The sequence below is a fragment of the Oncorhynchus kisutch genome, linkage group LG17 (genome assembly GCF_002021735.2).
Source record: "Oncorhynchus kisutch isolate 150728-3 linkage group LG17, Okis_V2, whole genome shotgun sequence".
Lineage (NCBI taxonomy): Eukaryota > Metazoa > Chordata > Actinopteri > Salmoniformes > Salmonidae > Oncorhynchus > Oncorhynchus kisutch.
This window is the reverse complement of record NC_034190.2, coordinates 81,274,042-81,298,126: the sequence shown is the minus strand read 5'-3', so window position 1 is coordinate 81,298,126 and position 24,085 is coordinate 81,274,042. Positions and strand designations below refer to the sequence as shown.

General features: G+C 43.9%; 1 protein-coding gene across 1 annotated transcript in view; it reads left to right on the top strand.

Annotated features, from left to right (window-relative positions):
* The window catches only part of LOC109884909 (sortilin), a 47,194-nt gene that overhangs the window by 18,566 nt on the left and 4,543 nt on the right, over positions 1-24,085 (top strand). Inside the window, exons 2-18 of the mRNA XM_031794761.1 lie at positions 2,191-2,250; positions 2,902-2,975; positions 3,080-3,182; positions 3,476-3,637; positions 6,282-6,355; positions 8,783-8,832; positions 9,272-9,399; positions 9,676-9,820; positions 10,296-10,451; positions 12,043-12,252; positions 16,464-16,632; positions 17,248-17,438; positions 17,647-17,836; positions 18,445-18,561; positions 19,319-19,430; positions 19,783-19,895; positions 23,950-24,073. Of these exons, the coding sequence (XP_031650621.1) occupies positions 2,191-2,250; positions 2,902-2,975; positions 3,080-3,182; positions 3,476-3,637; positions 6,282-6,355; positions 8,783-8,832; positions 9,272-9,399; positions 9,676-9,820; positions 10,296-10,451; positions 12,043-12,252; positions 16,464-16,632; positions 17,248-17,438; positions 17,647-17,836; positions 18,445-18,561; positions 19,319-19,430; positions 19,783-19,895; positions 23,950-24,073 (2,178 nt within the window). The remainder of the gene's footprint in view (positions 1-2,190; positions 2,251-2,901; positions 2,976-3,079; positions 3,183-3,475; positions 3,638-6,281; positions 6,356-8,782; positions 8,833-9,271; positions 9,400-9,675; positions 9,821-10,295; positions 10,452-12,042; positions 12,253-16,463; positions 16,633-17,247; positions 17,439-17,646; positions 17,837-18,444; positions 18,562-19,318; positions 19,431-19,782; positions 19,896-23,949; positions 24,074-24,085) is intronic.

The window sequence follows — 24,085 nt, the reverse complement described above, 5'->3', positions numbered from 1 at the left end:
TGGTACAGCATTAGGGAGGGAGAGGGAGAGGTATGGTACAGCATTAGGGAGGGAGAGGTATGGTACAGCATTAGGGAGGGAGAGGTATGGTACAGCATTAGGGAGGGAGAGGGAGAGGTATGGTACAGCATTAGGGAGGGAGAGGGAGAGGTATGGTACAGCATTAGAGAGTGAGAGGTATGGTACAGCATTAGGGAGGGAGAGGGAGAGGTATGGTACAGCATTAGGGAGGGAGAGGGAGAGGTATGGTACAGCATTAGAGAGTGAGAGGTATGGTACAGCATTAGGGAGGGAGAGGTATGGTACAGGCATTAGGGAGGGAGAGGTATGGTACAGCATTACGGAGGGAGAGGGAGAGGTATGGTACAGCATTACGGAGGGAGAGGGAGAGGTATGGTACAGCATTAGGTAGGGAGAGGTATGGTACAGCATTAGGGAGGGAGAGGTATGGTACAGCATTAGGTTGGGAGAGGTATGGTACCAGCATTAGGGAGGGAGAGGGAGAGGTATGGTACAGCATTAGAGAGGGAGAGGTATGGTACAGCATTACGGAGGGAGAGGGAGAGGTATGGTACAGCATTACGGAGGGAGAGGGAGAGGTATGGTACAGCATTAGGTAGGGAGAGGTATGGTACAGCATTAGGTTGGAAGAGGGAGAGGTATGGTACAGCATTAGGTTGGGAGAGGTATGGTACAGCATTAGGGAGGGAGAGGGAGAGGTATGGTACAGCATTGGAGAGGGAGAGGTATGGTACAGCATTAGGGAGGGAGAGGGAGAGGTATGGTACAGCATTAGGGAGGGAGAGGGAGAGGTATGGTACAGCATTAGGGAGGGAGAGGAGAGGTATGGTTACAGCATTAGGGAGGGAGAGGGAGAGGTATGGTACAGCATTAGGGAGGGAGAGGGAGAGGTATGGTACAGCATTAGGGAGGGAGAGGGAGGGGTATGGTACAGCATTAGGGAGGGAGAGGGAGGGGTATGGTACAGCATTAGAGAGGGAGAGGGAGAGGTATGGTACAGCATTAGGGAGGGAGAGGGAGAGGTATGGTACAGCATTAGGGAGGGAGAGGGAGAGGTATGGTACAGCATTAGGGAGGGAGAGGTATGGTACAGCATTAGGTAGGGAGAGGGAGAGGTATGGTACAGCATTAGGGAGGGAGAGGGAGAGGTATGGTACAGCATTAGGGAGGGAGAGGTATGGTACAGCATTAGGGAGGGAGAGGTATGGTACAGCATTGGGAGGGAGAGGGAGAGGTATGGTACAGCATTAGAGAGGGAGAGGTATGGTACAGCATTAGGGAGGGAGAGGTATGGTACAGCATTAGGGAGGTAGAGGGAAAGGTATGGTACAGCATTAGGGAGGGAGAGGGAGAGGTATGGTACAGCATTAGGGAGGGAGAGGTATGGTACAGCATTAGGGAGGGAGAGGGAGAGGTATGGTACAGCATTAGAGAGGTATGGTACAGCATTAGAGAGGGAGAGGTATGGTACAGCATTAGGGAGGGAGAGGTATGGTACAGCATTAGAGAGGGAGAGGGAGAGGTATGGTACAGCATTAGGGAGGGAGAGGTATGGTACAGCATTATAGAGGGAGAGGTATGGTACAGCATTATAGAGGGAGAGGTATGGTACAGCATTATAGAGGGAGAGGTATGGTACAGCATTAGGGAGGGGGAGGTATGGTACAGCATTAGGGAGGGAGAGGGAGAGGTATGGTACAGCATTAGGGAGGGGGAGGGAGAGGTATGGTACAGCATTAGGGAGGGAGAGGTATGGTACAGCATTAGGGAGGGGGAGGTATGGTACAGCATTAGGGAGGGAGAGGTATGGTACAGCATTAGGGAGGGAGAGGTATGGTACAGCATTAGGGAGGGAGAGGGAGAGGTATGGTACAGCATTAGGTTCACGGCTGGGTGAACACATTCTACTGGAGCTACTTGTATGTGGACACTTTAAAATCAGATTAGGGGAATTAATTTATTGCATTATCTTTTATTACTATATGAGGCCTACATTATCAGATCCACTGCTGCTAATATTAAAGATCATGTATGAATTAAACCATTTCTGGATGACTCACACACTGCGTGAGTAATGTGACTTCTTGCCTCTTATACATGATGTTGTGATGGATATCAGTCTGTGAACAATAACCAGAACATGTCTGCTTTTCTCTCTTTTCCTCTCAGTATTCCTTCAATGACCTGAGTGGGTCCGTGTCACTGGCCTGGGTTGGAGACGCCACCGGGGTGAGTTCTACTATGTTCCATTCTGTCACTGTTACGTACCGACCGATATAACTATAATTATCGTTATGTCAAACCGGGCTCTCAAACTTATAGATGGAATATAAGTATAATATAATTATCCTTACGGGCGCTCTATACCAGTCCTCACGGGCGCTCTATACCAGTCCTCACGGGCGCTCTATACCAGTCCTCACGGGCGCTCTATACCAGTCCTCACGGGCGCTCTATACCAGTCTTCACGGGCGCTCTATACCAGTCCTCACGGGCGCTCTATACCAGTCCTTACGGGCGCTCTATACCAGTCCTCACGGGCGCTCTATACCAGTCGTCACGGGCGCTCTATACCAGTCGTCACGGGCGCTCTATACCAGTCCTCACGGGCGCTCTATACCAGTCCTTACGGGCGCTCTATACCAGTCCTTACGGGCGCGCTATACCAGTCCTTACGGGCGCTCTATACCAGTCCTCACGGGTGCTCTATACCAGTCCTCACGGGCGCTCTATACCAGTCCTCACGGGCGCTCTATACCAGTCCTCACGGGCGCTCTATACTAGTCCTTACGGGCGCTCTATACCAGTCCTTACGGGCGCTCTATACCAGTCCTCACGGGCGCTCTATACTAGTCCTAAAGCTAGACTTTTTCTGTACAGGTCATCCTGGCTTTGACAACATTCCAGGTTCCATTCTTCATGTTGAGATTCGCCCAGTCTAAACTCTATCGAAGGTAAGAACAGACTGATTCATCACCAGTTGTGTCAAAGATTTTCTGTGGTAAAAATATAGCCAGATATTATTTGAGTTGTTGAATATTTAAGTTTGCTTCCTCAGTGAGAACTATGGGAAGTCGTTCCAGGATGTCACAAACCTCATCAACAACACTTTCATCAGGACAGAGTTTGGGATCGCCATCGGACCAGAGAACTCTGGGAAGGTAAGATTCCTTTTTAGAACCTGTGAACTATCTTATGTGTTAATGGCATGTTCTAGAATAAACGCTTCTGAAAATAATGGCAACACTTTACTGAAAGACTGCAGGTATAACTTTGTTTTTTTTCTTAGCATGTATAAACCTTTACTGTCACGTATCAAAGCTCATAATATGTTATATCTCCCTAATGTATCAAAAGACATGTGATGTTGTAGACCACTGTTCAATGTTCACAATAGTTCTATGAGTTCAATGGGACATATCATCATTTGGTTTGCCTGTTCTGCTCCTCTCAGGTGATCCTGACAGGTGATGTGTCTGGCAGCCTGGGATCTCGTATCTTTATCTCCAGAGACTTTGGGAACAGCTTTGAGCAGCAGGACCTTCCCTTCAACCCCCTGATGCAGATCACATACAACCCCAGAGATGCCAACGTTCTCCTGGTTACCAGCAACACTGTGAGTCTGGGGGGGGGGTCAGGGGTCGGGGGGGTCAGGGGGCATGTGGAGGGTGAGGAGTACTACAAAGTGTTCTTACTTATCCTAAAACCCAGACCCATCGACACACATCATCAGTACTTTTACAACACCAGTGGTCTAGTCAGCCTCATCATTTACCTCTCAGGGTTGATAGGAGCTGTTCCGATCCTCTCTGTCTAAATCACTTTATTTTAGAGCTATATTGAAATGTTTTTTTTACAGAAGAAATATGAGAAACATATACATGAGCGTGGTAGCAAGTGAATGGGAACAGTTTGGAGATCATGGGAACAGTTTGGAGATCATGGGAACAGTTTGGAGATCATGGGAACAGTTTGGAGATCATGGGAACAGTTTGGAGATCATGGGAACAGTTTGGAGATCATGGGAACAGTTTGGAGATCATGGGAAAAGTTGAGGACACAACAGTTCACCTGACTCAAGACTGAATACAAACATTACACTTTATATTTGGGGAGGATTTTACATTTACTGTACTTTTTACTGCATTTGTTGATATAGAAATCTGAAAATTGTCTGAATGCATTCATTAGCATGATAAGAATGTCTGGATAATGTGGGGTAGGTGCAACATAAGGATGTTTTTTTTTTTAAATTTCACCTTTATTTTACCAGGTAGGCTAGTTGAGAACACCTTTATTTAACCAGGTAGGCTAGTTGAGAACACCTTTATTTAACCAGGTAGGCTAGTTGAGAACACCTTTATTTTACCAGGTAGGCTAGTTGAGAACACCTTTATTTAACCAGGTAGGCTAGTTGAGAACAAGTTCTCATTTACAACTGCGACCTGGCCAAGATAAAGCATAGCAGTGTGAACAGACAACACAGCGTTACACATGGAGTAAACAATTAACAAGTCAATAACACAGTAGAGAAAAAAAAGAGTCTATATACATTGTGTGCAAAAGGCATGAGGAGGTAGGCGAATAATTACAATTTAGCAGATTAACACTGGAGTGATAAATGATCAGATGGTCATGTACAGGTAGAGATACTGGTGTGCGAAAGAGCAGAAAAGTAAATCAATATAAACAGTATGGGGATGAGGTAGGTAAATTGGGTGGGCTATTTAACAATAGACTATGACTACTGCAGCGATCAGTTAGTTGCTCAGATAGCATATGTTTGAAGTTAGTGAGGGAGATAAAAGTCTCCAACTGAACAGAATGTGCGTGTGACCACAAATGTTTCTATATAAGGTGCAGCATAAGACCAGGGTTTCAGTGAGAGGGCTCTCCTGTTAGCCCTCTCCACACACCTCTCCAAAGTGTGCACAGTTCCTAAGCAAATTCAAGTCTTCAACTATTAGGTACTTTTTGGCGCTCTCCTAGCTGTGCCCGTTGAGGAACTAGAGCAAGCACACTTGTCTTTGTTTTGTTTGGAACACAGCCCTGCTTCCCAGCCAGCACACAATTACTGTTGTTGTTTACGCAATCCAAAAATGGTCCCTTTTTTTTAATAAATCTCAATCTGGGACAAGTTGTCATGATATGAAAGCTTGATCTATTGCCATGATTTGGATAAGTTGTAAAATATGATCTTACAGTGTTAGGCTTTTTACAGGGTAATTCAGAACAAAATAGACCGTAATGTTGATGCACATAGAAAAGAGGTTATGCATTCAGGTGTGTTTTCACTGCAAATGTTCTTCACAATAAACCCCAGGCACATTCTGTTCGGAACAACCCCAGGCACATTCTGTTCGGAACAACCCCAGGCACATTCTGTTCGGAACAACCCCAGGCACATTCTGTTCGGAACAACCCCAGGCACATTCTGTTCGGAACAACCCCAGGCACATTCTGTTCCTAGTGGTTAGAATGTTGGACTAGTAACCGGAAGGTTGCAAGTTCAAACCCCCGAGCTGACAAGGTACAAATCTGTCGTTCTGCCCCTGAACAGGCAGTTAACCCACTGTTCCTAGGCCGTCATTGAAAATAAGAATTTGTTCTTAACTGACTTGCCTAGTTAAATAAAGGTAAAATAAAAAAACCAGGCACATTCTGTTCAGAACAACCCCAGGTACATTCTGTTCGGAACAACTCCAGGCACATTCTGTTCGGAACAACTCCAGGCACATTCTGTTCGGAACAACTCCAGGCACATTCTGTTCGGAACAACTCCAGGCACATTCTGTTCGGAACAACTCCAGGCACATTCTGTTCGGAACAACTCCAGGCACATTCTGTTCGGAACAACTCCAGGCACATTCTGTTCGGAACAACTCCAGGCACATTCTGTTCGGAACAACTCCAGGCACATTCTGTTCGGAACAACTCCAGGCACATTCTGTTCGGAACAACTCCAGGCACATTCTGTTCGGAACAACTCCAGGCACATTCTGTTCGGAACAACTCCAGGCACATTCTGTTCGGAACAACTCCAGGCACATTCTGTTCGGAACAACCCCAGGCACATTCTGTTCGGAACAACCCCAGGCACATTCTGCATTCAGCCTCCCGATCACGGCCGGTTGTGACACCCTGGGATCAAACCCTGGTCTGTAGTGACGCCTCATGCACTGCGATGCATTGCCTTAGACCGCTGCGCCACTCGGGAGGACCAATTGATGTATTTTTAATACCTTTTAACCCCTTTACAGAACGAGCTCTGGCTGTCAGAGGACTTTGGAGAGAACTGGAGGAAGATCCATGACATGGTGTGTCTGTTCAAATGGTAAGAGACTACAAGAGATAATATATATATATATATATATATATATATTATAGTAAAGAGACATCAACTTTGGGTAAAGATATATATAGTAAAGACACATCAACTTTGGGTAAAGATATATAGTAAAGAGACATCAACTTTGGGTAAAGATATATAGCAAAGAGACATCAACTTTGGGTAAAGATATAGTACTAGAGTAGCAGAAGATCCTTACATGGCTGCCCACAGGGTAAGAGTTTGTAAATGTTAGGAACTATTAGCAGCCAGTTATCCCATTGCTCTGTTTTGAGTTCCTATAATGACCACTGTTGTTATGTAGACTGAACTGTACGTTCATTCCCTCTCTTAACTATAGCTCAGTCCCTGTGGTTGATTTGGTGGAATTATATTAGCTTGACTTCTGCTCCCTCGGGCAGCTAGCTGATTAGTTGTAGATGTTGAATAAACCCATAGAATTTGAATACTAAAATTGATATGAACCTTCTTATGAGGGTTCAAAGGTCAGATATATTGGTCAGGGAGATGGTCGACCACATTTTGCCAGTGCTGTGCTAAGATATCTGCACTGTATGTACGTTAGCTAGAGAAATATTTCGAATTAACTGCCAATATTCCATTCTAACTCATTCGACTCAGTTTATGACAGGATTTAGACTGGCAGGTAGCCAGTATGGTCAGGTAGACTGGAGGTTCGAGCATTGGGCCAGTAACTGAAATGTTGCTGGATTGAAAACCCGAGTCAACAAGGTGAAAGATCTGTCGGTGTGCCCTTGTGCAAGGCACTTAACCCTAATTTGTTTCAGGGGTGCCATACTACTATGGCTGACCCTGTAAAACAACACATTTCACTGTAACAAATATATATATATATATATATATATTTTGTATAAAGTTGTAAATCCAACAAGTACTGATATTGTATCATATAATAGCACGTGCAGCTTTCCAAGAAAACACAATCTGAGACATGTATGGTCTGTTAACATATATTTTTTAGAGGCTATTTATATAGAAAATGTATAAACTGTATTTGTAAATATATGACAATATCCTAGTTTGACTATAATTCCATTACACAATTTGCGATACATCACATGCCTTACTTTTATTGTCCTGCATCAGTAAAAGCAGGAATTGCATCACCAATGCCTCTACTGCCATTCAATCCAATTGGACTGGTTTTGGATTTCTCCCTGACCAAGATGGCTGCCATTTTCACCCATTTATGGAACTTTGAGGGTTTAGTCCCTCTAGTAATTTAATAGGTCTATTCATAGAGATCCTATCAGCTAGCTGATTAGTTTTTAGATGCAATATGTTGAATAAACATACTAAATAAACATCAATATTGCCCCGACTGTTATCAGGGCACCACAAGGTTGCGAGTTCAAACCCCCGAGCTGACATGGTACAAATCTGTCGTTCTGCCCCTGAACAGGCAGTTAACCCACTGTTCCCAGGCCGTCATTGAAAATAAGAATGTGTTCTTAACTGACTTGCCTGGTTAAATAAAGGTAAAATTAAAATTTTTTAAAAACACACACGTAAAACACACACTGTAAAAGCAGGCAGTAAACTGGAATTGCAATTATGTTAGTGTTTGACTATGTGTTCTCTGGGCCAAGCCCTACCCCGCACAAGCTCTATCTTTCTGTCGAGGTATTTCCTGGTTCTGCCTGCATTGTGATGAAAGGGCGTCAGTAGTAGCTGTTGAGTGTTTGTTTACCCTCGCTGGTTCACTTTCTAGCGCTGCGACACCCAGAGCGTCACAAGTAGTGTACAGTACACACACACACACACAGCGATATCACACCACCCAGCCTCTTCTCCCAGTCCCTAAAGACCTAAACTTGATAGAAACACAGGAATATAGGTCAAACTTAACTATGTCATGACAAGACTTTCTGAAGACAAACACAGAAAAGTAGATATTTGAGAAGGGCTTGGCTGTACAGTATGTACTGTATGTGGGAGGGAATGTGTGATTAAACTGTAACCACGACGATAACGCAAGTCACCAAGGTCCTTTTAGGACAACAGGATCAGCTGTTTGTCTCTACAGCCTGTCTGAACTTCCATCATATCTCCAGCTGTACCAGTGTGTCCCAAACTATATCAGTCCAGTATACATTGAAAACAGTGATCTTGGTGTTGTACTAGCAACTAAACTTGTTTGGGTAAAGCGGCAGGTAGCCTAATGGTTAGAGCGTTGGGCCAGTAACCGAAAGGTTGCTGGATCGAATCCCCAAGTGGACAAGGTAAAAAAAAAATCTGTCATTCTGAACAAGGACGTTAACCCACTGTTCCCCGGTAGGCCGTCATTGTAAATAAGAATTTGTTCTTAACTGACTTGCCTAGTTACGTTTTAAAATGAATGTTTACAAAGGCTAGTAATGTGTGGTGACGGCTTGTCTTCTCTGTTTCCAGGGGGATGGACAGTAACATATTCTTCACCACCAGCCTCAATGGATCCTGCAGTAAGTGACACCGACATCCATTCAATAGCTAATAAATTCTAGAATGTCTCTATATTCGTAATAGTCTCTCTAGTCATTGTAGTCTCTAGTCACTGTAGTCTAGTCGTTGTAGTCTCTAGTTGTTGTAGTCTCTCTAGTTGTTGTAGTCTAGTCATTGTAGTCTCTAGTCATTGTAGTCTCTAGTCATTGTAGTCTCTAGTCGTTGTAGTCTCTAGTCATTGTAGTCTCTAGTCGTTGTAGTCTCTCTAGTCTTTGTAGTCTCTAGATGTTGTAGTCTAGTCGTTGTAGTCTCTAGTCGTTGTAGTCTAGTCGTTGTAGTCTCTATAGCCTCTTGTGAGAGACTGTCATAAATAGTTAATGTGGTTCTGGATTGCAAGATAAATAAGTTGACATCTAACTTTAAGAATAGATAAGGAGAGCATCTGTCTCTCCCTCTCAGATGACAGAGGGATGCTGGACTTGAGGAGGACGACGGACTATGGGAAGACCATCAAGACTGTTGCCACTAAGATCTTCTCTTTCGGCCTGGGGGGAAAGTTTCTGTTTGCCTCTGTTATGACTGGAACTGTAAGTATGAGGAAGTGTGTGTGTGTGTGGTCTACTTGTTTGCATAATGTTTGTGTTCCTGCTTTGAATGTAAGCTTGTTCACTAAGCCTAAGGCCCTTCTCACTCTCTCGGTTTCTCACTCTCTCGGTTTCTCACTCTCTCGGTTTCTCTCTCTCTCTGTTTCTCTCTCTCTCTGTTTCTCTCTCTCTCTGTTTCTCTCTCTCTCTGTTTCTCTCTCTCTCTGTTTCTCTCTCTCTCTGTTTCTCTCTCTCTGTTTTTCTCCGACCCTACCCCAGGGCACTCTGAGGAGGATCCATGTGTCGACTAACCAGGGGGATGAGTGGAACATGGCTCAGCTGCCTCCGGTTGGCCACGAGGAGTTCTATTCCATCCTGGCAGCCAATGAGGATATGGTGTTCATGCACGTGGATGAACCAGGAGGTGAGTCAATACCCATACTGTGGTCTTTCTTTTCACCTTAAAGTATTTCCACACAGTGTCTCACTAAATAACCGTGTTGGACCCCAATAGGACCAATGTTCTGTCCTCTTCCTGTCCCTCTAGTTAACCATGTTGGATATGACCCCAATAGGACCAATGTTCTGTCCTCTTCCTGTCCCTCTAGTTAACCATGTTGGATATGACCCTAACAGGAACAATGTTCTGTCCTCTTCCTGTCCCTCTAGTTAACCATGTTGGATATGACCCTAACAGGACCAATGTTCTGTCCTCTTCCTGTCCCTAAATTTAAAAGAATCTCCATTATAATCCATCTGTTTTAGAGAGTAAATCTCCCTTCCTCTTCTACTCTACTCCTCCCATCCTCTGTTCCTCCTTTCCTTTCCTCATCACCTCCTCTCTTCCTCTCCTTCACTTAATACAGTAATAGAACTGTCTCTCTCCTATATGTCCCCAGACACAGGCTATGGCACCATCTACGTGTCAGACGACAGGGGTACGGTGTACTCTAAGTCTCTGGAGCGTCACCTCTACACCACCACAGGGGGAGACACTGACTTCACCAACGTTACCTCTCTACGAGGGGTCTTCATCACCAGTATACTGGCAGAGGGTAGGGACTACACACACACACACACACACACACACACACACACACACACACACACACACACACACACACACACACACACACACACACACACACCTGCTTTAAATGCTCCAACACTCAGAGCACTTAGACTCCTGTGTTCTCAGACTCCTGTGTTCTCAGACTCCTGTGTTCTCAGACTCCTGTGTTCTCAGACTCCTATGTTCTCAGACTCCTGTGTCCTCAGACTCCTGTGTCCTCAGACTCCTGTGCACTTAGACTCCTGTGTTCTCAGACTCCTGTGTTCTCAGACTCCTGTGTATTATATGCCAGTTATGAGGCCCAGTATGACTCTCCTTAGCTGTTCAGTGTGAAATCAGCTGCATGTCTACAGCAGCTCAGGAAGACCAGTGGACCCATATATACACTGGGTTATATATACACTCCATCTAACTTTAGGCATCAGCTGTCTGAGCAGCTTACCGATCACTCTACCTGTACGTAGCCCATCTGTAAATAGCACACCCAACTACCTCATCCCCATATTATTACTTATCCTCTTGCTCTTTTGCACCCCAGTATCTCTATTTGCACATCTCACTCCAGTATTAATGCTAAATTGTAATTATTTTTGCCTCTAGGGCCTATTTATTGCCATACCTCCCTACTCTTCTATATTTCCACACACTGTACATAAATAGAAAAATATCTTTCTTGTCTTTTGTGTTATTGACTGTGTGTTTGTTTATGTGTAACTCTGTTGTTTTTGTCACACTGCTTTGCTTTATCTTGGCCAGGTAGAGGTTGTAAATGAGAACTTGTTCTCAACTGACCTACCTGGTTAAATAAAGGTGAAATAAAGAAACAAGTATTTATATGGACAGTGAAGCTACAACTTTTAGTCTCTTTACGCTAGTATTTGGCATTTGTTTCATATGAGGCAACAGTACAGAATGTCACCTTTTTATTTTAGGGTATTTTCATGCATATTTGTTTTACTGTTTAGAAATGAAAGCACTTTATGTATCTAGTCCCCCCATTTGAAGATGTAATAAGTATATGGACAAATTCACTTGTGTGTATTATAATGTAGTCAAAAGTTTAGTATTTGGTCTCATTTTCCTAGCATACAATGACTACATGTGTGCGCCCAATAGAAATGAATGGTAAATAATATATTGTGTCATTTTGGAGTCACTTTTATTGTACATAAGACTAAAATATGTTTCTAAACACATTTTAATGTGGATGCTACCATGATTAGCGAAAATAATTGGGAATAATGATGAGTGAGAAAGTTACAAGGGTAGAGATCATACCCCCAAGACATGCTAACCTCTCAGTATTACCACTAACAGGGGAGGATAGCATTATTTTTTTTTGGGGGGGGTGAGATCCTTGTTCTTACACTATGTGAATTTGTCCAAATGCTTATTCAAATGGAGGGACACGACACATCAATTGCTTTCATTTTTGTACTGTCGCCTCATGAAATATTTGATCGAAAATCCAAAATGCTGGAGTATAGAGACAAATAATACATTAAAAAAAGCTTCGCTGTCCAAATAAATATTGTTGGGGGGGTGTAAATGTCTCTTGTTGTGTTGTTGTCCAGATGGCTCGGTGCAGTCCGTGGTGTCCTTCGACCAGGGAGGGGAATGGGTGCCCCTGCAGAAACCTGCCAACACAAAGTGTGACTCCACAGCCAAAGACCCTGACAAGTGCAGTCTCCACATCCACGCAGCTTACAGCGAGGCTATGAAGCTGAACGTCCCCATGCTGCCTCTCAGTGAACCAAACGCTGTAGGACTCATCATGGCTCACGGTAAATCACACACATCTCCTTAGTCATTCACCTGTTCATGACTCTGTCAAGCAAATTAAGCCAGGTCGTCATGCCGGAGTCTGATCAAGCGTTAACACTCGGAGTTCCAGGCTCGACCATCTCCTGACCCCTAACCCATAGCCTCTGACTCCCGCCCTCAGGGAGTGTGGGCAATACAATCTCATACCCAATGTGTTTTTAGTCATTCAGCAGACGCTCTTTATTTTACCCCGGTTGTGGTATCCAATTGGTAGTTAGTCTTGTCTCATCGCTGCAACTCCCATACGGACTCGGGAGAGGCGAAGGTCGAGAGCCGTGCGTCCTCCGAAACACAACCCAACTGCACTGCTTCTTGACACAATACCCACTTAACCCGAAGCCAGCCGCACCAATGTGTCGGAGGAAACACCATATTCAACCCAGGGTAGCTGGGCGCTTTAGGAGGAAGGGTTACCAGAAGTCACGCAGCGTAGGGCTCTCTCCATCTCCTGGTTTGCAGTTCGGTCTGGCTGTTGGTCTGGGGGTGATATCCAGAAGAAAGACAGACATTGATACGAAGAGCTGAACAGAAGGATCTCCATACCTTTGATGTAAACTGGGGTCCCCTGTCGGAAACGATGTCAGTGGGAATGCCATGTCAACATTTCTCTCTGCAGGTGAAAGTTTACGGGAAAAGAATGCACATGGGTGGAGCTTCTGATCAGAGGGGGAATGTTGAGAAAGAACCGCACCTACCCTTGTGTCGGAGATGTCCACCTCCACGATGAACTGGAGTTTTTGGTCTGGCTGAGTGAGGAGCGGAAGTTCCAGGAACGCCACCTCTGCTTCAGGGGTCCAGTGGAACGGAGTGGAGGTGAGAGGTGTTGCCAGACGGCTGTAGTTGCGGATGAAACATCTGTAAATAAACCCCTGGAGATTCTGTAACTGCTTCAGGTTAGAGGGTCTCAGGCCACTCGGACTGCCATGACTTTCACAGGGTCCATACGCAACTGTCCCTGTGCAATAATATAACCCAGAAAAGACACAGGAAGCATGGAACTCACATTTCTCAACTTTAACAAAAAAGCTTATTCTCCCACAGCCATTGGAGAACATATTGCTGGTGAGCCTCATCATCCTTAAAAAACAATCTGGATGTTGTTCAAATAGACCAAAACGAAGCGTCCAATCACATCCCTTAGCACATCATTGACTAGGTTCTGGAAAACAGTAGGAATGTTAGTAAGACCAAAAGGCATGACCAAATATTCAGTGGCCTAGTTATGTGTTGAACGCAGTTTTCTACTCGTCCCCCTTTCTGATGCGGACAAGGTGATGGGCATTGCGGAGGTCGAGTCTGGTGAACACCGTGGCACCATGGAGGGGGGTAAAAGCAGAACTATTGAGTGACTACTTGTCCCACACTGGGATATTTTTCAGCCGTCTATGCACGGCCACAGTGACCCATCATTTTATTTACCAAAAAGACGATTTGGCTCAACAGTATATCCCCCACAACTGCTGAGCCACCTCTTTTGCTGGACGCAGGGAACAAGTAGAGACAAAGTGATCAACCTGGCCACAGTATAGGCAGATCCTAGTGCTGATTCGGCGCTGCATCTCTTCTGAAGAGAGACAGGCCCGGCCGAGCTGCATGGGTTCATGTTCTGGAAGAGACTTGGGAAGGGAGGCAGTCAGAGAAGGAGAACAAGGCAAGGAAGCAGATGTTATGGGGCATGCAACCTTACTTGCCATCTCCCTCTGACGCTCCCGGAGACAGTTGTCGATGCGGATGGCGAGAGAGATGAGCTCAGAGTCCATCAGGCTCATCCCTGGACACCTACTCGTCCTTGATAGTCTCAGTGAGAGCATTCTGGAATGCTCCCTGAAGGGCGGACCTCATTCCAGCCGCTCTCAGCAGTGAGGGTGTGAAACATGCTCCCATGACACTATGGGAGCCTTGACGGAGGGACAGAAGTTGTTTAGCGGCATCCTTATTGCAGACAGGGTGGTCAAAGACTCTTCATCTCCTCTGTGAAGCTGGAGGTGGAAAGCAAAAGGGGGACTGTTTCTACCATAACACCGTGGCCCAGGAAAGCACTGCTCCACAGAGGCATCCAATCCGGAAGGAAATCTTGGCCCGTTCGCTAGCGTAAGAGTAGGGCTGTTGCTCTGCAGGTCAGAAAAGCTCAGTGAAAACTCCTTGACGTGCTCCAGAAGGGTTTTCAGGGCTTGGTCATGTTGCTCAAACGGGGCGCCTTGGCCGGCGAGGGTTTGGTGGAGAGGATCTAAGTCTGCTGGGTTCCTATCTGTGGCCAGATCTTACTGTTAGGCGGGGCGGAGCAGGTTAATCCAAGTGCAGACTCAGACTAGGAGACAGGGATAAGGTAACTAAGGTATTTATTGAAAAGCAGGGGGGGGAGATGGGTGCAGGCCAGGGGAAACTCGGGTGGGTAGCAGGGAACCAGTAACTGAGGCAAGGGGAGTAGGGGCAGGTCAAGAACGGAATCAAAGGAAGCAGGGAAGCAGGACTGATGAGACAAGGGACTGGAGACAGGGACCAGAGTCAGAGCGGATGGAACTGTAGCGAAGAGAAAAGCAGTGTCAGGCTAGGGGAAGAACTGGCACAACAGGATAACAAGCTCTATGCAGGAACAAACATTTTGAACCGCAAACTGACTGAGCAGAGGTTACGATCTGGCAGCGTGGAAGTGGCAGGGCTGAGTCTTTGTAGAGATCTGCTCTGCCCTGTGGAGGCAGAGCAGGGGTTGCACAAACCCTGTGATTACATTGATGGACAAGCCAATGGAATGTGAGTACTGCGCTTCAACATGGTTGAGGACGACGGACACAGACATAATTTAAAATCACAGGGAGGTAATTCACCAAAATATTCACCAGGATAATCGAAATGATCTTGAACGTCCCCATCTTCATGTTATTTGTCCCCTCCCTGTCCCATTCCCCCCGGGCCCAGGTTGTTTCAGAACCCTGAGAACTGAGAGGCAGCAGAACATCACAGACGTCAGCATAGTTGAATGTAGACATTCCAATCAGAAGCACACCGAACAAACCGACCCCCAGAACTATCAGCCAGGCAACGCCACAACAGCTCACCCTAGCTGTGTCAGGGGTTTGTGCTCCACGCAGATGCAGCACTGGAACAGGGGTCGACCAGTGAACAAGAGACCCATACCAAACGCTGCTAGACTTGAGACTGCAGTTGTTTTGATGTGGTATGCTGAAAACGGAAGAAAACGGAAGACGGGTAGAAGAGGACGTCGGACACACGGCCAGCTTGAGAGAAGAAGAACTCGCTCCGGTCACTATCAGCCACAGGAAGTAGCCATTGGTGGGGGACACTCAGGATGAGATTGATTTCACAGGAAGTGAAAGTGTTGATGAAAATCCGTTGTGCATAAAAGTCAGCTAACTGAAAGTTCTGTTTGTCTCTGAGATGTTAATGTGTTGTGGGCTTCAATACGCTTCGACAGTGACAAAGAGTTGTTATTAGCATTGGTCCTGTTGCAATGCCACGGTAAAACATGAATCAATCAAAGGATATCAAGAGTAAATTCTATTTCTACTCAGTCAATTCAGGAAATCAATCGATATTAGCAGCACAAAATTATACGTTATCGTATTAACTAAATTATATGTTATCAAATGAACTCCATCTTATTCATCACATCAGATACATCTAAATTCCACAAAACTAACCCTTTCTTACATTAGACGGTGTCAGAGATAAAAGGAACACACCTAAATGGTGGGAGTTCTCCTCTGGTCTGGAAGGTGTTGAGGAGACATTACATAGACAAGATGACGCTTGAGTGCTGCAATAGACACACACACACACACACACACGCCTGTGTCTTTACATTGATGGACCACACCCGATATGCAAATGTTGACATGCAAAATGTAATCTATATCACGCCACTATATGCCACGTTGTGTGCTATGGATGTGTCATGGGTATGGTTGGGAGTTTTTCCTTCCAGGTCAAATGGTGCTGAAGGTTTACCATATAATGAATATATTTGAATATAATTAAAGGGTCAGTCTGGGATTGGTTCATCAATTTTTGGTACAAAAAATGTAACGTAAAAATATGATGTACTGTATAGCCATTGATTCTTGAAGAATATAACTTGTAAATGCCTCATGGGCATAGACGACCTACACCTTGCTGTCTATTTTACTTGACCTCTGACCCCCTAACCTCTCAGGGAGTGTGGGCGATGTCATCTCTGTGATGAAGCCTGACGTATTCGTGTCAGATGATGGCGGTTACACCTGGCTACAGGCCCTGGAGGGACCTCACCACTATGCCATCCTGGACTCTGGTGGACTCCTGGTGGCCGTGGAGCACTCTGCTCAGCTCATCAAAGACATCAAGTACGTCTGTGTGTCCATAAGAAGGGCTCTGTTCTAAGTAGTGTACTTTATAGGAACAATAAGGGCTATGTGTTCTAAGTAGTGTACTATATAGGAAAAATAAGGGCTATGTGTTCTAAGTAGTGTACTATATAGGAAAAAGAAGGGTTCTGTTCTAAGTAGTGTACTATATAGGAAAAAGAAGGGTTCTGTTCTAAGTAGTGTACTATATAGGAAAAATAAGGGCTATGTGTTCTAAGTAGTGTACTATATAGGAAAAATAAGGGCTATGTGTTCTAAGTAGTGTACTATATAGGAAAAAGAAGGGTTCTGTTCTAAGTAGTGTACTATATATGAAAAAGAAGGTTATGTTCTAAGTAGTGTAGTATATAGGGAATAGGCCAGGGAGTCATTTCAGAGGGCGAGGCGATGCAGGTAGCCTGGATCCCAGTCTCAGGCTATTCTGCTGTAAGACAATACTGGCATCCAGGCTAGAATGCAGAGGCCTCAAAAAAACCTAAAGAAAGAGAGAAAGAACTGAAACATCTGCTAGGGCTTCCATAGAAAACCACGTTACGATTTAACACACCCCGTGGCAAATGTTCTGACGTAGGGTAATGTGTTCTTTCCTGTCAGGTTTTCCACAGACGAGGGCCAGTGCTGGCACGTTCACCAGTTCACCAGCGATCCCATCCACTTCACAGGGCTAGCGGTGGAGCCGGGGGCGAGGTCTATGAACGTCAGTGTCTGGGGCTACAGAGACTCTCTGCTCAGTCAGTACTGGGTATCTGTCACCGTTGACTTCCGAGAGCTGCTCACTAGAACCTGTGAGTACCAGGAGATACAATTAAACACTTCACACTACTTAGCCAACCTGACCTGCACTGTATTGGCCTGGTTACACATCCGCGTAACCAGTCTAAAGGAAACTGATGTAATATAGATGGGACTGACTGGGGTTCAAACCTGGTTGTCTTTCACACCTCAAAGAACTGTGTCGGCCCGCTGAGCAAAATCCTCATGTCTGTTTCTCAGGTGAGGACCAGGACTACGTGCAGTGGCTGGCACACTCTGATGACATCAGCGACCCTAACGACGGCTGTATGCTGGGTTACAAGGAGAAGTTACTGCGTCTAAGGAAGGCCTCGGTCTGCTGGAACGGACGGGACTATGAGGTCAACAAGCAACCCACCCCCTGCCTCTGCACCCTGGATGACTTTCTGTGGTCAGTGGTTCAATTACTTCCAACTGTTGTTTTGTAAACTGTAAATCCATGGGCATATTGCAGTTGTGTATTGTAAAGGAGAATAGATTAGACTAGAATAGAATATATCCAACTAGACTAGATTAGATTCAACTAGACTAGATTAGAATAGAATAGATTCAACTAGAATAGATTCAACTAGACTAGATTAGAATAGATTCAACTAGACTAGATTAGAATAGATTCAACTAGACTAGATTCAACTAGAATAGATTCAACTAGACTAGATTAGACTAGATTCAACTAGACTAGATTCAACTAGATTAGAATAGATTCAACTAGACTAGATTCAACTAGACTAGATTAGAATAGATTCAACTAGACTAGATTAGAATAGATTCAACTAGACTAGAATAGATTCAACTAGACTAGATTCAACTAGACTAGCTTAATTTATTTTGTTCAGGTCAGCACATCAGAAACATACAAAACAATTCACAATGTTGTCTGTCCCTGTCCGTCCCGGTCTATCCCTCCCTCCCGCTCTGTCTCTCCCATCCTGTTTGTCTATGTCCCGGTCTCATCCGGTCTGTCCTTGTTTAACCTGCTCCACGCTGCCCCACCTTTAGTGACTTTGGGTACTATCGTAAAGAGAACAGCTCTGAGTGTGTGGAGCAGCCGGACCTGAAGGGCCACCTTCTGGAGTTCTGTCTGCAAGGCAAGGAGGAGCTGCTGCAGACCAGAGGGTAAGGCTTTAGTCTCTGTGTTCCAACCTGGGTCTCCTGTGCATAACGAGAACGTGTTAGCCCAATGAGTGAAAGCCTAGGCATTAGCTTGGGGATGCTAACACAAGCCTTCCAAGTCTCAGACAAAGCTACTCATCACACAAGTGTGGCTCACCAAACCACCTCCATTTTTTTTTTTTTTTTTTTTCACCTTTATTTAACCAGGTAGGCTAGTTGAGAACACCTTTATTTAACCAGGTAGGCCAGTTGAGAACACCTTTATTTAACCAGGTAGGCCAGTTGAGAGCACCTTTATTTAACCAGGTAGGCCAGTTGAGAACACCTTTATTTAACCAGGTAGGCCAGTTGAGAACACCTTTATTTAACCAGGTAGGCCAGTTGAACACCTTTATTTAACCAGGTAGGCTAGTTGAGAACACCTTTATTTAACCAGGTAGGCCAGTTGAGAACACCTTTATTTAACCAGGTAGGCCAGTTGAGAACACCTTTATTTAACCAGGTAGGCCAGTTGAGAACACCTTTATTTAACCAGGTAGGCTAGTTGAGAACACCTTTATTTAACCAGGTAGGCCAGTTGAGAACACCTTTATTTAACCAGGTAGGCCAGTTGAGAACAAGTTCTCATTTACAACTGCGACCTGGCCAAGATAAAGCAAAGCAGTGTGAACAGACAGCAACACAGAGTTACACATGGAGTAAACAATAAACAAGATTAAGATACACGACTGACCACTAAGCATGTCCTCATGGTCCACAGCTATAGGAAGATCCCCGGGGATAAGTGTGAGGGAGGAACACAGCCGGAGAGAAAAGAGATCGACCTCAGTAAGAGGTGTGTCAGTGATCTGCTGGGACCTCAGGAACTACTGGTTAGTATAAATATATGTCAGCGAATCTCATTGGTCCTGGTCTACGATGGACCATAATCCATTGGTAATCTGGTGAGTTTTGACTCCTAGCAGAAAAGCAGTCAATTAGATCCAGTTGAATTGGGTCATAATGACATTCTATCAACCAGTTTAGCCTGCTGGGGGTGGAGTCAAAACTCCCCAGACTACCAATGGATGTCATTGGTCCTGTTATGTAATAATTGACCACTGCAACATGACTATGGAGGTGATGCTGCACCACTGTCAGTAGTAATGTTAACATGACTTTCTTATTTGCTGTAAGTCTTACTCTACTCTCTCTATCTCTCTCTGTATCTCTCCGCTCCTACAGATGGACGGCCATCTGTCCAGCTCTGCACCCATCATAGTGACTGTTTTAATCATTGTGCTGCTCGCAATCATAGCTGGGGTCCTCATCGTCAAGAAGTATGTCTGCGGTGGCAGGTCAGTAGAGCTGTTTTTATGATTCATTATGTTTTAGATCAGGTCAGTAGAGCTGTTTTTTATGATTCATTATGTTTTAGATCAGGTCAGTAGAGCTGTTTTTATGATTCATTATGTTGTTTTAGATCAGGACAGTAGAGCTGTTTCTATGATTCATTATGTTTCAGATCAGGTCAGTAGAGCTGTTTCTATGATTCATTATGTTTTAGATCAGGTCAGTAGAGCTGTTTTTCTGATTCATTATGTTGTTTTAGATCAGGACAGTAGAGCTGTTTCTATGATTCATTATGTTGTTTTAGATCAGGACAGTAGAGCTGTTTCTATGATTCATTATGTTGTTTTAGATCAGGTCAGTAGAGCTGTTTCTATGATTCATTATGTTTCAGATCAGGACAGTAGAGCTGTTTTTCTGATTCATTATGTTTCAGATCAGGTCAGTAGAGCTGTTTTTCTGATTCATTATGTTGTTTTAGATCAGGACAGTAGAGCTGTTTTTCTGATTCATTATGTTGTTTTAGATCAGGTCAGTAGAGCTGTTTCTATGATTCATTATGTTTCAGATCAGGACAGTAGAGCTGTTTTTCTGATTCATTATGTTGTTTTAGATCAGGACAGTAGAGCTGTTTTTCTGATTCATTATGTTTCAGATCAGGACAGTAGAGCTGTTTCTATGATTCATTATGTTGTTTTAGATCAGGACAGTAGAGCTGTTTCTATGATTCATTATGTTGTTTTAGATCAGGTCAGTAGAGCTGTTTCTATGATTCATTATGTTTCAGATCAGGACAGTAGAGCTGTTTTTCTGATTCATTATGTTTCAGATCAGGTCAGTAGAGCTGTTTTTCTGATTCATTATGTTGTTTTAGATCAGGACAGTAGAGCTGTTTTTCTGATTCATTATGTTGTTTTAGATCAGGACAGTAGAGCTGTTTTTCTGATTCATTATGTTGTTTTAGATCAGGACAGTAGAGCTGTTTTTCTGATTCATTATGTTGTTTTAGATCAGGACAGTAGAGCTGTTTTTCTGATTCATTATGTTTCAGATCAGGTCAGTAGAGCTGTTTTTATGATTCATTATGTTGTTTTAGATCAGGACAGTAGAGCTGTTTCTATGATTCATTATGTTTCAGATCAGGACAGTAGAGCTGTTTTTCTGATTCATTATGTTGTTTTAGATCAGGACAGTAGAGCTGTTTCTATGATTCATTATGTTTTAGATCAGGACAGTAGAGCTGTTTCTATGATTCATTATGTTGTTTTAGATCAGGTCAGTAGAGCTGTTTCTATGATTCATTATGTTTCAGATCAGGACAGTAGAGCTGTTTTTATGATTCATTATGTTGTTTTAGATCAGGACAGTAGAGCTGTTTCTATGATTCATTATGTTTTAGATCAGGTCAGTAGAGCTGTTTTTATGATTCATTATGTTTTAGATCAGGTCAGTAGAGCTGTTTTTATGATTCATTATGTTGTTTTAGATCAGGACAGTAGAGCTGTTTCTATGATTCATTATGTTTCAGATCAGGACAGTAGAGCTGTTTCTATGATTCATTATGTTGTTTTAGATCAGGTCAGAGCTGTTTCTATGATTCATTATGTTTCAGATCAGGACAGTAGAGCTGTTTTTATGATTCATTATGTTTCAGATCAGGACAGTAGAGCTGTTTTTATGATTCATTATGTTGTTTTAGATCAGGACAGTAGAGCTGTTTCTATGATTCATTATGTTTCAGATCAGGTCAGTAGAGCTGTTTTTCTGATTCATTATGTTTTAGATCAGGACAGTAGAGCTGTTTTTCTGATTCATTATGTTGTTTTAGATCAGGACAGTAGAGCTGTTTTTATGATTCATTATGTTGTTTTAGATCAGGTCAGTAGAGCTGTTTCTATGATTCATTATGTTTCAGATCAGGACAGTAGAGCTGTTTTTCTGATTCATTATGTTTCAGATCAGGACAGTAGAGCTGTTTCTATGATTCATTATGTTGTTTTAGATCAGGACAGTAGAGCTGTTTCTATGATTCATTATGTTTCAGATCAGGACGGTAGAGCTGTTTCTATGATTCATTATGTTTTAGATCAGGACAGTAGAGCTGTTTCTATGATTCATTATGTTTCAGATCAGGACAGTAGAGCTGTTTTTATGATTCATTATGTTGTTTTAGATCAGGACACTAGAGCTGTTTCTATGATTCATTATGTTTTAGATCAGGTCAGTAGAGCTGTTTTTCTGATTCATTATGTTGTTTTAGATCAGGACAGTAGAGCTGTTTTTCTGATTCATTATGTTGTTTTAGATCAGGACAGTAGAGCTGTTTCTATGATTCATTATGTTTCAGATCAGGACAGTAGAGCTGTTTTTCTGATTCATTATGTTGTTTTAGATCAGGACAGTAGAGCTGTTTCTATGATTCATTATGTTTTAGATCAGGACAGTAGAGCTGTTTCTATGATTCATTATGTTTTAGATCAGGACGGTAGAGCTGTTTCTATGATTCATTATGTTGTTTTAGATCAGGACGGTAGAGCTGTTTCTATGATTCATTATGTTGTTTTAGATCAGGACGGTAGAGCTGTTTCTATGATTCATTATGTTGTTTTAGATCAGGACGGTAGAGCTGTTTCTATGATTCATTATGTTGTTTTAGTACTGTATGTCCAGTAATAGCCAGGTATACATTTGGAAAGAATTCAGACCGCTTGACTTTTTCCACATTTAGTTACGTTACAGCCTTATTCTAAAATGGATTAAATAAATAAAATCCTCATCAATCTACACACAAAACCACATAATGACAAAGTGAAAAGTTTGTTTTGTATTTTTTTGTATTGTATAACTAATAATAATAATACCTTATTTACAATAGTATTCAGACCCTTTGCTACGAGACTCGAAATTGAGCTCAGGTGCATCCTGTTTCCATTGATCATCCTTGATGTTTCTACAACTTGATTGGAGTCCACCTGTGGTAAATTCAATTGATTGGACATGATTTGGAAAGGCACACACCTGTCTATATAAGGTCCAACAGTTGACAGTGCATGTCAGAGCAAAAACCAGGTCATGAGGTTCGAAGGAATTGTCCGTAGAGCTCCGAGACAGGATTGTATCGAGGCAATACATCCGAGGAACACATTACCAACACATTTCTGCAGCATTGAAGTTCCCCAAGAACACAGTGGCCTCCATCATTCCTAAATGGAAGAAGTTTGGAACCACAGACTCTTCCTAGAGCTGGCCTCCCGGCGAAACTGAGCAATCGGGGGAGAAGGGCCTTGGTCAGGGAGGTGACCAAGAACCCGATAGTTACTCTGACAGAGCTCTAGATTTCCTCTGTGGAGATGGGAGAAACTTCCAGAAGGACATCCGTCTCTGCAGCACTCCACCAATCAGGCGGAAGCCACTCCTCAGTAAAAGGCACATGACAGCCCGCTTGGAATTTGCCAAAAGACACCTAAAGGACTCATACCATGAGAAACCAGATTATCTGGTTTGATGAAAGCAAGATGGAACTCTGTGGCCTGAATGCCAAGCGTCACATCTGGAGGAAAACTGGCACCATCCCTACGGTGAAGCATGGTGGTGGCAACATCATGCTGTGGGGATGTTTTTCAGTGGCATGGACTGGGAGACTAGTCAGAATCGAGACAAAGATGAATGGAGCAAAGTACAGAGAGATCCTTGATGAAAACCTGCTCCAGAGCGCTCAAGACCTCAGTCTGGGGTGAAGGTTCACCTTCCAACAGGACAACGACCCTAAGCACACAGCCAAAACAATGCAGGAGTGGCTTCGGAACAAGTCTCTGAAGGTCCTTGAGTGGCCTGAATACTTCCCAAAGGCACTACATCCACAAAGAAGTGCAGAGAGCAAAGAGGCTGATCAGTAGTTTAGGGGAGAGCTGTAGAGAGCTTCTAATGATCCGAGCCAAGCTATACTGACCCAAGCCAAGCTATACTAAGCCGGTTACTCATGCACCCTAGTTTCTGGCACAACAATCATGTGAAAGGGGTTTAAGGGGCTCAGTGTATCTGTGTTTTGATTGGCTCCCCCAGGTTCCTGGTACACAGCTACTCTGTCCTACAGCAGCATGCTGAGGCCCAGGGACTAGACGAACCCCTAGACAGCAACCACACTCAGGCCAGAAACATGGCCGACTTCCACGACGATTCAGACGAGGTAATGTTACCA